Genomic DNA, 16255 nt, shown 5'->3' with positions numbered 1-16255 from the left:
GCTGCACAGTCTGGGAAAAACATCATGGTACAATGCAGATATGATTCACTGCTGGTAATAAAAATATAGTTTTGGGTTTTTCTGTTCAGGTTTGTGTAGGAAATGCTGCGACAGAATGACACAGTAACATATAGATCACAAAGGTCAAAGATTAGACTAACCTTAACGCAATCTTTCACCAAACTTAAATCTACTGTAGCTGCCATGTGCAGACATTGTAGAAAGAGAGAATTTTAAAAATGTTGGCAGTGGATGTAAAAAGAAAAAAAAAGATCTTTGTCATTGAACGTAATCTTCGGTTTTACATGATCGTCAAGTATTGATGTTCTCGTGTGGTGATTAGCTTGTTCTGAATGTGTTGTTTTCAGGAATTAAGACATTTAATTTGGGACAAAGTCAGTTAGTATTGGCAGTTAAGTCTTTCAAGTCACTATTTTTGTCAACCAAGCACTAAAATTTACCTCCTATCTGATCCTCAATGTGCCATCAAAACTATAAGACTCGCTGTCCCTTGTTTTAGGAGTAAAGCCCTTCATTCTGACTAGTTAAGGTCCCTCGATTTCCTCTGCCAACATAAAAACTGTGTAACTTGTGTGGAGTCTGGCTGTTGCAGCTACTGTTCATGTCTTGAACACTGTGTGTGTGTGTGTGATCAACATGTTTCCAAACAGCCGATATGTGGCAAATGGAAATGAAGTCAAAACTCATTAGGCCCATAAATGCACATTAATTGCACTTATGAAAGCAAACAGAGGGGTGAAGTGTGTGGTTTTATATATTTCCTGTTGAAAATAGTTCCCCATAAAGGTTCATCATACAGTATTCCATAGAGAAAAAACAATCTCGTGTTTAGCAAACATAATCTATTCCCTCTATATTACAAGCAGCTGAGGTATGGCACCTGCAGAATCTCCGCCATCATGAGCCTCTGATTGCACTTTGGATAATGACGCCCTCCTTCATCCCCGCAGGTGATAATGGATCTCATTAGGAATGACTCGTGGAAATATATATGAGGCCTCTCTCTCTTTCTCTGTCGCTCTTTCAGATCAAAATAACCGCACTGCTTTTGCAGGAGTAAAACCTGTATACAAGTGTTTGACATTAAATCTTCTTAGTATAAAAAATTAAAGACATATCTGTATAGCTGATAGTTCTTTCTTCTTTCTACAAGATGTTTTTTTTTCTTCTTCAAGTTAAATGTGGTTCAACACTTTCATCGCTTCCGTTGTAAAAACAAAAAGGTCAGAGACTGTTAGGCTGCATTCACACCGGCCAAAAATGAAAGCACAAAGATGCCTGAATACAGAAGTTAGTCCTCTTAGATGTGGTTCAATTGGATCAAGTGCTGGACATGACTCTAAAACACGAAGCTGGATGAACAAGATTTGAGATTGTTGTTTGCTATCTGGCATCATACCGGACGAATGTGCTTTGTTTTTGTCAACCAAAAACCAATCAAATCATCTTCAGCTGTCTCAAATTTGAGCAATACTTCCCAACATAAATTCCAACAAGTCACAACTGTTTCTAGTGCACAACTCATCCACTCCAAGCAACAGATGAGGCTCATTTGTGCCAAATTAAATCTCAAACAGAGGCTTGTAATTCCAAAAAAGAACAAAATGAAATGCGATCTGTTCATCGTTTAGCTAACAAGACAGCTCATCTGAGACTGGAAATATAAAAACCAATCTGGACGAAGAGTCTGCAGCAATGCTAGCAACTCTGAGGGGACATATCGCTCATTGTGAAGAAAGTTTGATCAATTTAAACAGTTGTAGTGGTTGTCAGGCTGTTGGTTTCACTCAGTCACAGTCACTAGGATTCATCCTCTGGGAACCAAGAATGTCTGCACCAAATTTTGTGCCAATCCACCAATTAGATGTAAAGATATTTCACTGGTTAACCTGCTGGTGGCACTAGAGCAGAGGTTTTCATAGTCTGGGCCTTAATGGGGATAATTATGCTTTCAGTTTTCAACTACAGTTCCCATAATGCTTTGGGGGATGTAAACAAAGTGTGACATAGCCATGGATGCAGTGAGTTAGCTAACCAGTTTTTTTAAGCTATATTTGTTTGCATTTTGGATTTCTAAGTGGATTCATGGAGGTTTATTGGTGATGGACATCAGAAAGAATGATATTCTCTTGGAAGTGTAAGTCACACTGAATCTTAAAATATATATGTATCACGTCTACGTGTTCAGATTTGACTGAGCTGTGACTCAAAATTGCGGCTCACGTCTCTCCCTCACAGAAAACCTCTGCGCTAGAGGAAAAGTCAGCGGATCACCAGAGTTGATCGGCTTCATATACTGGTGATAACGAATGTTTGCACCAAATTTCATGGCAATCCATCCAATAATTGTTGAGATATTTCAGTCTGGATCAAAGTTGGTGGACAGACATATTCATTTGTATTGGCTCTCTGGATGTGAACGAAACGCTGGTTTGACCACTGTAGTAGCGCTGACTTTGGGAGAAAACCAGTACATCTACATATTTCATGTTCTCTAACAAGGCCTATTCTTTTGTGATTAGCTGTTGGGTTTCTGAAAATAAACATACAAAAAAAAACCAAACATCAAGTCACCAATTCTTTCATGGTTTAAACCAAAAACCTCAACTGAAGGTGTGATCGCTGCCTAAGATTCTTCCCTTCTAGTTCCCTCTTCTCTCCCTTTACAAACTGAAGCTCCTCGCCTCAACTGAACTGCTGCCAAAAACAAAAGCTACTATAAAAAACAAACCACTCAGCTGTGTGTAAAATATGAACCAGTTAAAAATCCGCCTGTTTTATCCCCCCTCCCTCCCCCATCCCGCTGTCCAACGATACACCATTTACAGTCAACGTAAGAAAATGAATGTAGACTTTTGATTGATTGAAAAAACAATGTATATTATATATTTAATACAAATGAAAAAAAAAAGAAAAAAAGAAATGATTGTGATTATTTTCGTCCGATGCTGAAGATATATATAGGGTTGGTACAGAGGTGCATAACAGTAGGTGTCCAACACTAAAATGTCCCTACAGCGGTGCATCATGGGTAGTCGTTTACATCGATGAGTTGTGGAGAGACATCGTTTAATTTCGGCACTTAGAAAACAATCACAATGAATTTTGCGTCATTGTTTCATATTGAACAAAATTTACAAAGCCATTCAAACAGTCATAACTTTTTCATCAATGTATATATATATATTTTTTATCTCGTTTTGTTTGTTTTTTATAACTCAACTTCAAAAATTGAGAATATTCAAAATACACTTTAACCTCACTTCGTTCTCTTGGTATTTACAGGTATGTACAAGAGAAAAATTACACCCGCCACCCCGCCCGCTCCCCCCCCCCCCCCCCAATTTTTTTTTCTTCGTTAACATCGCCTGTTCTGAACAGATAGTGAGATACAAAATCTTTTTACTTTGTACATGTTTCTTTCCTTAAATCATAATTTTCCTCTAGAGATCCCCAACCCACCTCGCATCCAAAACTGGATCAGAGCCTCGAGAGAGAGAGCGACTCATGGTTGATGCAGTTTGACCCCGTGACCTTTCCCCGTCCCCGCCGCCCCTCCTATCACTATATGGATGTACTGTGGGTGGCGTCAATGGCTTCGGGTATGGGTCCTGCGGAGACTGCCTGGTAGGACACTGGCATGGGTGTCTTGCCAGGGCTCTGCCGGAAGAGCCCCCCGTTGGGAGCCCTGTGTTTGCACTGCATGGTGCCGCTGAGGCTGCTGCTGCTGAGCGGGTGGTGCAGCGGCAACGTGGTGCTGCCAGGGCCCTGGGACGGGGGTAGTGTCCTGCCTAGGGTCCCCCCATGGTGAGGGTGGGGAAGAGGAGGTGGCGGCACCCCCTCCCCGGGGAGGAAGGTGGTCACAGCGAGGCCCGAGGGCGGGAAGTCCCGTCTGGACTCCGGCCCCGGCACCAGAGAGGCCTGGCTGGGCTGCATGCTGCCGATGTCCAGCGCAGAGATCTCGATAGAGGGGCCGGGGATCTGCTTGTGGGCCAAGTCCTCGTCCAAAAGACTGTTCATACGACGATGCACCTGTTCCAGATTCACCTCCTTGTCCTATAAGAGGAGGAGGGGGGGAGGGGGGGACAGAGGGAAGGGGGGGAGAGGAGGGAGGGACACAGAGGCTGAGATTGGCGATGGGCCGGTTTCTCAGACTGTTTCAGGTCTGCTGGTGCTCCATGCATTCTACATCTTTGTCAGTGTTTTTGGACGTGGCCTTTGCTTTGAACTGACAGACCGCTATCAGCTGATAGACAGCCTCGTGTCTGTTTGTCGTTTGCTTTGAAGAGCCCAGTGGGAACTGAGGCCACACAAACCAATTTGTATGTGCACCTTGAAATCAAATTTGGCCAGTGAGTATTAAAAGTTTGATGTCTGGAGAAAAAAACAATCCTGGAGCCAAACTGACTGACTGACGATAGTTTGTTGTAAAGCTGTTAGAGGCTGTTTTCTTTGTGTGTGTGTGTGTGTGTTTAAGAAGCACATTTAGTGTCGGAGCGATAGACTTGCTTTTGAATCTGGGTTTTGGATTCTTGTAAAGCTGCAATGAGGCGATAAATTGGTTTGTCAGAAAATAAACCTGCAACTATTTTGAAAATTGAATTATAATTACAGTAATTACAATTAAAGCAGATACCAAATATTTGTTGTGCAGTGTGAGGCTTTTCTATTTTCATTTGCCACATATGATAAAAAACTGAATATTTCTGGGTTGTGGACTGACCTACAAGATGGTCTGAAAGGTTGAATTGTTGTATTTATTTATTTACTGCTTGTGTTTCTTTATGTTTCTTGGCCTGAAAAAAAAAAATTGGTATCAGCGTTGGGCTGTAGGAAAATGTACAAATTGACATTTTTCACTGTTTTCTGACATTATTTAGACAAACCAATCAACAAAATAATCATCAGGTTAATCAGTAATGAAAATAATTGCAGGCCTAGATTCTTGCCTTTTGCTGATTTTAAGTATAAAACAGGAAAAGTTAGTTTGCCTGGTCAGGAAATCAATTTAATTAAAGAAATCAAGCAATAATACTCAAATATTAAAAGATGAAATGTTACATTTTGGCGGATATTTTCTGAAACATCCGGTTGTGTTTTTTCTTTCCTCTCTGTGGTGTACTTTCCTCTCTGCCCTTGGAGTCTGTACATTCTGTGCAGGAGGATCAGAGAATCGGTTCGCTATCAGAACAATTTAATCAAAACATCGGCTGACGCTGCATCTCCTGCTGACTGCAGCCATGCATACTTGTTAGGCATTAATAGACACTCGAGTGTTTCCCTGTTGAACCGCAGGTCTGCTCCATTACACCGGGTCAGGGGAAGGTAAAGGACAAGGAGTAAAGAGAAACACAGGAGGCATGACTCGCATATCAAGTGAGGCTGAATCCAGATTCTCTACACGTCCGTGTGAATGAATGCAGCTACAGTCAATGCCGCCTGTTGATGCCAGAATTTAAAACAGTTTACAACAAACGTTAGTTTTCCTGAATGCAGCCTGGTTTGGCTCCAGCATTGACTTTAACTCAGAGGAACAATGATATTAGTTAGTCCATCACAGTGACACAAGTGATTTTCAGAACAATGTACATGATACATTTATACTGTGTATTAATATCACACATATATATGCAGTTATGTTGCAGTGTTAGCCAGGATTGAACAAATCTGACGTCAAGCCCCCCCACCCCCCATCCCACTCTCACAGATAAATTTGATGAAACATTTCTGATATTTTTTTCATGTCTAAAGTTATAATCTTCAAGATTTTCATCATCTCAAACCCCATTTTTGATGCTTTTATCAACAGAATTAATACTGCATTTTCCTATTTATTTGCAGTATGTAATTAGCTTTTTTATTCATTATTACTGGCAGAGTCGACTTTCTCTCACAGGATTTAAATTAATGCACAAGAAGCAATGCAGCATGTACTTTAATATCACTCATCATACTTTTATCTCATCAAATGCTGCTGATCTAACAGTCTAACTGCTACTGATCACTAAATAAAGTCTCTGCCAAACAGTCATTTCTGGCAATATTTTTCAGCATTTGACATTAAAATTCAAGGGTGAGTCATCTTAGCCCGCAGTGTGTTTGGCTGCTTATTCTTCTGTGGTCATTTCTAACAGCTAAAAAGTGTGTTTGCTGCCTTTAGTGGTTGATAGGTCTGTGATTTCAAACAGCTTTGGCACCTGTAGCAGCAGAACACCAGTAACCACAGGTGTCACCAAATCAACCAGGATTTATTCATCTGTGTCTCAGAGTTTCCCTACATGTATTTATTCATTTATGTGTTTCCTAATGTTTCTTGGCCTGGAAAAAATATTGATATCAGCCTTTAAAAATCTTCAAAAGTGATAAAATGTAAACTATAATACATGAGCTCCCAAAAAATAGTGTCTTCAAATGTGGCAACAGCCCTAATTAGCATTTAAGCTACTAATAAATAGGTTAATACTAATAAAACAAGCAGAGACGAGAGCAAAGCGTTTGCTCTTGAGAAGTCTTTATGTTTGCGGCGATCCAGTAGTGGAGAGAGCACTTCCTGTGAAACAGGCCTGTAATACTGAACACAAAGCAGCTTGTGAAAGCACTCTCGAGGAAACCTCAGAGTCTCGGCACATCTTGATACACGGTAGTCGAGTACTACTGAGGCTAAACATCTGTCTTCAGCCTTTGTTCAAACCTTAAAGGGACACATAAACATAGATTCTAGCAGAACGTGTTTATCCACGAGGCCTTAGCAGGTTTGAATGATCCCTCTCAAGTCTCTAAGAGCTCCTCTCAAAGCCAATTAAAACATCTCAGTACAGGTTATTGTTTCAGTGGACTGGCACCTCATTAAAATATGTTTTCTGCAGCGTCAAACTGGCAGCTAGCCGAGATAAATAAATGCCTGGGATTAAACCTCAGCCGGTCGTTAAAGACAGACTGGTGATGTAAGCGGAGAGGAAGAAAACAACAGCCGTCTGAAAGCTTCCATTAATTTGGAAAACAAACAGCTCTTTTAATGAGTGCTCCCAGTGGGGGGGATTTTAAATCACTCTCCCCCCCCTGCTACTTTGCAAATACTGCAACTGTCAAGTGGGTTGTGCTCAAGCGCGATAAGAACAGTTTCTGGTTCATTTTGGATTCAAGTGGCCCTCGGAAATATTTAAACCCTTTCACAATAAACTCTTTTTATAGCAGGCTACCTTTTGATATCGACATCTCTCGCTGAACTATGAGTGGCAGTTTGTCTCCGCAGCCTGATATGCTGCTCTGCACTGTGAATGCCTCTAAAGTGGCCGCTGGTTATGATGCGAGCTTCAAGTGTGTGGAATGGAGATTTCTAAGAGGCAGAAATGATCTCAGTGATCGCCTTAAACGTTAATGATTAAAGTTGTCATATGGTTAAGTAATGTTTAACTGAAGCTCAGGGAAAAAGACAAGAGAGGCTCTGATATTAGCTGAAAAATATAAAACCTAGCATATATATTATTGATATTAAGTAGTCTTTGTAACTTTTCAGGTTCAAATCTGCATCACTAGCCACTGTCTATCCACATAAAGCTTGTTGACCCGCCAGCATTGAGAAAACTGCAGTCATGAATAATTAACATGAATTTTTTTAAAGATTTTAAGGAAGTGAACAAATGCGTAGGCTCAGAAGCTACGCTGTAACCCCTTAACTATAAATCCAACTGTAGAGTCTACAAACAAAACTAGCAGCTCTGCACGTCTGTACTTAGCTAAATGCTAATGTTAGCATGTTAGCATGTTGATGTTTACCAGATATAATGTCTACCATGGTCCCCATTTTAGTTTAGCATTTGCTAATTAGTACTAAACACAAAGTGCAGCTGAGGCTGATGGGAATGCCATCAGTTTTGGAGGTATTTGGTAGGTACAAAATTGTTATATTAGGTCTTGAGGGGGGCATTCCTTAAAATAATTGTCATTGTTGTTATTTTGGCCAAGGCTAGCATGGCTAATCAAAACACTTATCACCATTTTTTTGACCAGATTTAAATGTAATATTAGCGTTGCAAAGCAAAACCACATTTTTCTGCTTCTTTCATTGTAGTCTTTAACAGCTGAACAGACATATTAATCAATAGGCTGCCATTCAACATTATATCTTCCTACAAATGTTTAGATGAATGCACCACTTCCTTAGTTGTCATTGGTCTTTACCCATGAGTTTTAAACTGAATAATCATAGTTGCTCTTCAGAAAATGTCAATTGCTCTCAAAATTTCCACCTCAGTCAGTGGGTGGGTGTTTGGACCTCAGTTGTTTCAGTGGTGGATGGTTTTCAGGCAAAAATCTGAGTTTTTGAGATGTATTCTGGCCTTGCAAAGTTAATTTTCCAATTAGCTAAGTGCTACTCCAAATGTTTTGGACTAAAATTAAAGTTTTCCCTATGTGTTCTGGCCTTGCAAAGCTAATTTGCTGGTTAGCTAAGTGGTACTCCAAAAGTTTTAGACTAAAATTCAAGTTTTCCCAATGAAGTTTGGCCTTACAAAGCTAATTTACCAGTTATCTAAGTGGTACTCCAAAAGTTTTAGTTTAAAGTCAGAGTTTGTCTGACATTGCAAAGCTTATTTGCCCATTACCTAAATTGTACTACAAAACATTGGGGCACTTTGACTCCACTAGGTCAAGTTTAAGTCAAATAAAAAAGATAATTTCTGCTTCCAGAGAAGCTCTGGAAATATTCTCTGAAATATTTGTAGGCTCAAATTCAAATAGTAAATCTATCAATAACCATGACTTGCCTGAAGTAAGTCTCCAAGTTCCTTAATATTTTGTTTTTGCACAGAATCCACTTTCCAATCATCTATTTTAAATAAGAGTGTAGATTTTCAAGGACAAGTGCTCAGGCCTGTTCAGCTTTAAAAACACCAGAACAAATCTTGTTTCTGAGGGCTTATTAATGATATTAATAGGCTTGTATTAAAAGGCACTAAGTTTGTTTGCAGGGTTACTGGTGATGTAAACCACAGTGCAACCGTTAAGTGAGGTCAGAGGTCAACCCTTATGGAGTGCGTTCACACAGTTAAAGATGACCAACTGAAAAAAAAGCAAGGAGAAACAGAAAGGCACTATAAGATCCACTATAAGGAGGGTTTCTAACGACGGGAGATGCTGCGTTAAAGGTGAGGTTGCCTTCAGAAGCCCACAGTCGGCGCCTGACGGAGCAGCCAAGGCCAGGCATCAATTATAACTTTAATTATCGTGTCATCTGCAAAGAGCGAAAGCCCAAATTCAATCAATTGCAATTAACATCAAACTGTCTGTTTTCAGATCATGAACCAAATTAATTTGGACCAGCCTTTTTTCTTCATATGGAGCTGAAACGTCTGGTTCTGGAAATAATGGAAATAATGTCCTGTTCAATTTTCTGATAAGGAAATTGATAATTAACTTAAGCGGTTAATCTGTGGAAAGTTTAATGAAATACCAGAGGCTGAAACAACAAAATGTCAGATTTTGGCTTTGTGAAGTATTACATCACCTGCAACATTTGTTGATTTCCTTTCTGAGGTTTAATTGACTGCAAATAATTTGCATGCAATCATGTTATTTATATAAATAACATGTTATATAGTTGAAATAGAAGAAAGGTGAATAGATGACATTAGTCTATCTGCTTTTCTGTGGATAGGAAATGTAGTCCCACTTAGATTACATTAAATACACAGCATTGTATACTTACTTTTATCATATATATACAGAATATTTATACAGAGCAAATCAGAGATTTATTTCCAGAACATCAGTCACACGTTTCTGCTCAGTTTTAGACCCAAAATCAACCTTCAAAACAAAAAAGACCTTGGCGATGGCACAGAAATGTTTTAAATTTTTTTTTTTGTTTTGTTTTTATTTTTGATAATTGTATAGGAGGTCTATTCTGACCTGTATCAATAGCTTCTGCTTCATCCCAGCCTCTCTCTCTGTCTGTCCAAATGTCCCTTCTCCCCTCCGATGAAGCAGTTGTAATGTCATTATATGTCAATGGACCAGAAACCCTTGCCAGTCTGTAATCCTTAGTAACCTGCACGAGATCATAGACAGTAAAATGTAAATAAAAAAAAATAAAAAAGGGATAGATGGAGAGAAGGAGAGGAGATAGATAACACGGGTGTCCACATTGACATATAATTTGCAATAAGAAGTGACACAGTGATAGTACCAGGGGGGTTATGGACTGGGATGTTGGAGACAGTTCTTATTGCTAAAGGGTGACACACCCAACGTTCACTGTCTGCTCACACTTTAGTTTATGGATCCACGTTTCCTTGACTTTGTCCCCTGTTATATGACTGAAGTCTGCCTCCTTATATGTTGAGGTAAATCCTGTGTGTCTGCTGTCTTTGGCACAGGAGGTGAGTGTTGTCGTTGTCTGGAGGTAGAACTTATAAATGCAGGTCTGAGGTCAGTTTATGTTCAAGTGTAGCCCTAATGAGTGATTGGAGAAGCAAATGTGTTGAGCCTGTGTCCCAGTTCCAGACTATATACTATTACTAACATGGTTGGTTTCCAATCGCTGGTTTTATTCACTGTGTCTACATGTACTTTAAGGACATGTTAACAGTTTTTCAAGTCAAAACAACAGTCAGGTGTCCATATTAACAGTGAAAGAGGTTTTCCTCGCTTTAATCATTCCTCCTGTTCATACTGGCTATTAAAAGATCCTTCAAATGTGCTTTCAATGGAAGTGATGGAGGGTAAAATCCACAGTGTGTCCACACAGTCATTTAAAAGTCTGTGTGAAGCTTCTATTCAGCTTCAGCAGTCTGAGTTAGTCATGTCAAGTGGATATCTGACACATTTACAGTCTTTTTAGCATCAAATTCCCTCTTTGTGTTTCCTCGAACAGTGTTTCCCTGTTGAGCTGCAGTGGAAGTATAGTAACAAAAAGTAGGACTTTGTCACTAAAAAGACTGTAACGTTGAAAGATATCTACTTGATTTGACTCATTTGGAGCTTCGTATTAGCTTCAGATAAACTTTTAAGTACATTTTTGGCCAGAAGGAGGACTGTGGATTTTGTCCATCACCCTCGTATGAACGGGGGGAATTATTACAGTAAGAAAAACCTATTTCAATGCTCATTTTGGCACCTAACTGTTGTTTTTAGACAGTAAACCTGTCCATTAAGTAACAAGATTACAGTCGGTTTCTCCAGTAAGCTGATTTCTTAACTGTCATTTACCGCAAACGGGAAACCTGGTTTCTGTATCAGGGATTCTCCTGAAGAACGCTGATTTCTCTGCCGTGTATACATAGAACCACGTTTCTAATCAGCTTTTTACATGTACGAATGTGAATAAGAATAGACTGCAGACAGAAAGATGCACCACTCTGTAACATCACTCCATGAGAGGACTGTGTGTTTTTGTATTTCAACAAAACCAAGAGAGCGGCGACTTGTCTCGAGAGAAATGATCGAACTGATCGACCCCCCGACAGTTTCAGGAATGACCACTGAGGGGAAAATGGCAGTGAGGCTGAGTAGCAGCACCGTATCCAGCTCTCTTCAGACAATAGCGTCCATCAATAACACGCTTTCAAGTTGCCTCAGGCACTCTAAAATAGCAGAGTATTCAAATTATACCAAATTTTTCCTGTGTAAAGGCACCAAATACTGTGTACAATTAGTAAATAGTGTGGTGCTGGGACACAACAGGTAACATTTTCTGACGGGGCTCAGCTTAACATATAAATAAAACTTTAATCTATTTGTGTAAAATGTTTTTTCCTCTGTGGTCTAAGGCAACTCTCTCCTTAATTCAGCGTTAAATCAGCATAATCTGGACCTTTGTGATGACAAGAGTTCAGTTTCAATGCTGTTAATTGATATTAATCTGCACATATCAATTATCAGATGCTTCTTAGAGTCACTCTTGTCAGTATTCATTCATATTGATTAGACTGCTTTAATTTTTAATTGAAAGCTTTTCCTCTTTAAACCTTGTGAAGGTGTAACTATGAGCTCAGCTGCTGCAATGACTCATATTTCATCAATAAGAGTGAGATCTGGTAATTGACAGATGTATGGGTTTTTTTTTAATTCATTAGGCACTTAGTAAGACTCCTTAGAGTATCTAATAGCAACAACAGCTAATGTTCAGAATAACTGTGATTATGTCACTGTTAATAGGGTTGAAGAGCAGGCTGAGCAGCTCTTTAAGGTTCTCTTCTATATGATAAATTACTTTTTTTGTCTCTTGATGTCTCATAAGGATTTTACACTGAAATGGAAAATGTCCAAAAGTGTTCAGAAAGTGTTCGACACTGTTATCCCTCTCTCGCCTGAGTGATCGCTCGCTCTCCTGCTAATTGTAATCTTTTTCTCAGAACCCCTGGGTGCCGGAAATTACCAAAGCCTCACTGTAGAAAATGAGTTTATAACAATAATTCAATACCAGGCACTTGAATGGTTATGGAGCCGGCACTGTGGGAATTAATCATTAAAGTCTGTGGGTGTACTCAGCTGTTTCAGCAGGAGGTTTGCTGGGAGACAATACAGGACAAACCAATAGCCGAATACTGACTTGCTGGGCTTACTCGACACTTGCCCTAAGGCCTCGAGTGTACGCGTCAAGGCAAAGAAGAACGACTCCCGAGTGGATCGAGAAGCAGTTGTTTTATGAGCGTATTAGTAAAGGTAATGGTAAAGTGGAGTGTGCTGTGTACTTTATGTGGTATAGGGTGTGCAAAAATATGCCATACAGAAACAGATGAGCTCTGGTGTGTGTCAGGTTTAGGGCGAGGTGGGTGGGGGAGTGATGGACGGATAAAAGAAAAAAAATGGAGAGACCAAATTTGATTTCAATCAGTGGCCTGGACTGATGTGGCACAGAGCACATCTACCTACTCTGTCCTATCTTACCCCGCCCCCCCTCAGTCCCCCAGCTCTCCAAACACTACAACTAGTTCCCTAAACCTCTCTCCTCTACAGCTGGGTGTACTGGAGCTCTACTAAGTCGGGGCTCGCGTCTGCGGCTGGATCCTTAAAGTAGAGTGTGGCAGTGTCTTCCCCCCGCTGGCCCGTCCGTCGGGCCCTGTGCTCGGTCACCTCTTTGGGCTGCTCCTGGCGGCAGCGGTTGCTGTTCCACCAAGCCTCCAGCCCCGCCACCAGGCAGGCCAGCAGCAGGCCGGCGGCCAGGATGCAGAAGATGCCGGCGAAGCTGTGCAGCTTGAGGGAGCGGCCGTCGGGGTGGGCGGTGGCGTGGCTGTTGAGGTCGCAGCGGCCGGTGCGAGGCCACCACTTCTGCTTCATGATGTCTAGGTCACCTTTCTCCTGCAGCTCCAGGATCCTGGAGAGGCAGAAGAGACAAACACGTGAGTCATAATTCATCTGTCTGACCTCAAGGCAACGGGGGGGAAAATTACAGCAGCTTGTGAAATAGCTTTTCTGCCAAAGAACCTCAGAAGCCTAAGGCAGGTAATTTCTGATTTCAATCCAGATGAATTCCTGCTTCATTTAATATTTTCTGTCATTTGTATTCCATGTAATCCAGCTTCTTTTCCTTCCTAGAACCAAAAGCTTAAATAGTTAAGTTTATATCTTCCGTTTCATTAACTGTTAAATTTAAAAACTGCAGCTACAGAAGCATGTAAGAGAAAAGATTTATTTAAAAATGTAAGTATAAACCCCTAAAGATGAACCATCTGAGGAAGTCCTTGAACATCTCACAGCCGTCATTGGTTTCCATTAATTCATTTCCCTATAATATGAGAATGTATTATCAAATTATTGCTGAAAAAATGAATCTTGGTCAAAGTTAATTCATGTTTTTTTTTTCAAATCAATCTGCATTTAAACTCTATTGCCACACAATGATAATGTAACACTGACCTAATAGGTATTCTTACCATACAGAGATAATTTGGAACCATTGGGAAAATAAAAACAGGAGGAAAAGTAGATCTGAAAAAGTAAAACTGAGCAGCATACATTTGAAAATAATCAGAAAAATATTTAAGTTAACGTGATTTGTAGTTAAGGGGTTAAAACTTGCTAACACGCCGGTTTGCTCCTTTAAAATATGTTTCTGCCTTTATTTACTGCACTTTAAAGGCACAGTGATGGTGCTCTACATATCCTGGAAGCTGCAGTGTTTAGTTGGAACCTGCAAAAGACATTTGACCTTGAAGTCACATGACTTGCAACCTCTGCTCTGCACTCTGTGTCGGAGTTTTATATATTTCTACAGACACACGGTCAGCTCTCTGGGAGAGAAAATCAGTAAACAGTGGCATCAATTTACCCCATAAACTGTGATAAACTTCTGCAGCGTCATCTCTTTAGTCATACAGACGTGACACGAATCCCGATGCGGATGAACCAAAGTCAAATGTTCCTGGAGGTGAACGTGGTCGCAAAACAACAACAAAAACAACACGTGTGAATCTTACAAGATGAAAACGGTGGAGTTCATCATATTTAGCAGCATGCGCTTTAAGTAAAAAGATAAAAAAATTTCCTCCTGGCATGAAATCTGCCTGAGGTGTTAACAAGAACAGACAGTTCAGTGATGGCTGAGCAGAAGTCTCACTCTAATTACTTGACTGGATTTGAATTTGTAGAAAATCCCACAATAAGCCCACACAATACCTCAGTATGAGGCAATTTAGCTGCGTCTCTCCCCGGCTGTAATTAGGGCCCGAGTCCTGTGGCTCCAAGGCCTTATTGTAGCTGAAGGAATTATTGTTCTTCTCTGCAGTAAATCACATTTTTAGAGGCTAAAAGTGATTGAAAACTCACGAAACTCTGCACATGCATCAGACGTTTGGAGTGAAATTATATGTTTTATAGTGATTGGGCTCCAGCGTGGCCAGTGGTTTCCATAGTGCCCACGAACGCAGGTCCACTTTGGGATAAAGTTAAAGTTGCTTTGATGTTCATGAAATTCAGTGCGATCATTGCTCTCATCATTCTGAACAGGAAGTCAGCCATTTTGGCCTTTAGGATGTGCAAAAACTCACAAAACTTTGCACCCATGATCGAATCAGTAGGTATTTCGATTTGATATTACAGTTCGGCTTATGCGTGGCATGTCGGCTCTACAGCCCCCCTAATTACTTTTAGCATTTTTGAGATGCTAGTTGTGCTCGAAAACTCATGAAGCTTTGCAAATGCGTCAGAAATGTCAAAACTCAATATCGGATATGATCTTGGGTTTCGGTGGGCACCCTCTAGAAAATTTCAAAGTAAAAAGTCAAAGATGAATGAAATGTTGTTGACACATGTATCATATCCAGACTAACAAAATAGCCTCTTGGAGTCGTACCCTAAATCCAACAGGAAGTCAACCATTTTCAATTTACTTTGCAATTTTTCTGCAGTTTTTGCCACATGCAGGCGTTGTTGCACTTTAACAAAATCCATCTAAAGACCTTTGTGAGTCAAAGTTATCAAAATCTTGAGTTTTCATGGAACGTCTTCGACATGGCGTGCAGGTCAATTCGCATGTTTCTTCATGAAACAGGAAGTTGTTGTAACTCCGCTGGACTTTGTCAAATCCGCCCCAAATTTCTCATGTTTGATAAGAGTCCAGGCCTGAACACATCTACATGTCAATACTGAGTCATAGTCACAGCACCAACTACTGACAACAGGAAGTCATCCTTATGTGACAAACATCATCCAATTTACGTGAAATTTACACGGTGCGGTCGACACGTGATATAACATTACATATAATTAGCGGGTGTTCTCTAGCGCCACATGGTGGACACAGGAAGTGACAGTTATCACCTACATGAAACTGTAGATCCATGTCAGCTGTTAAATGTATTTCTGCATTAATATTTCACTTACGTTGCCTTCGTGAAACAGGAAATGAGGCCTAAATGACACACAGTTCATCAGATGTTTACACATTTCCAACATCTCCAGCGACACATCCTGCACACGAGGAAGAAGAATGACTTCAGAGCGCCCTGACATGCACAAAGTTAAAATTTCATTACAGGGACTTGACTGTCATTTAAAAACAATTACCTTGCATCAATTGTAATCTTGTTTGCAGCTTCAGAAGACATTGACTTTTTTGTTTGTGTTCCAGGTAATAATTCGTAGCTTCATCTTTTCATGACAGCTGGATTGATTAGTTTTTTTTTATCTGTCCTGGTTTAGAAAATGAATCGAGACGTTGTTAGTAATTGATGACACAGCGCGGGGAGCTGGCTGTGACTCTCTTTAACCACATGCGAGGAGACGGCCGGCGGCG

The 16255-nt window shown here is 40.4% G+C and overlaps 1 protein-coding gene across 2 annotated transcripts in view; it reads right to left on the bottom strand.

Annotated features, from left to right (window-relative positions):
* Positions 1-3073: 3073 nt before the first annotated feature.
* Positions 3074-16255, bottom strand: part of LOC137172343 (glutamate receptor ionotropic, delta-1-like) — a 288473-nt gene continuing 275291 nt past the window's right edge. The window contains exons 14-16 of one of the 2 annotated variants that reach the window (XM_067576726.1): positions 13096-13336; positions 9931-10069; positions 3074-4077 (exon numbers count right to left, since the gene is read on the bottom strand). In XM_067576726.1, the coding sequence (XP_067432827.1) occupies positions 3611-4077; positions 9931-10069; positions 13096-13336 (847 nt within the window). In that variant the 3' untranslated portion in view covers positions 3074-3610. The remainder of the gene's footprint in view (positions 4078-9930; positions 10070-13095; positions 13337-16255) is intronic. The other variant, XM_067576727.1, reaches the window with a different exon arrangement.

This window comes from Thunnus thynnus, chromosome 20, assembly GCF_963924715.1.
Source record: "Thunnus thynnus chromosome 20, fThuThy2.1, whole genome shotgun sequence".
Classification (NCBI taxonomy): domain Eukaryota; kingdom Metazoa; phylum Chordata; class Actinopteri; order Scombriformes; family Scombridae; genus Thunnus; species Thunnus thynnus.
The sequence above is the reverse complement of the archived record's forward strand: the minus strand, read 5'-3'. Positions and strand labels throughout refer to the sequence as shown.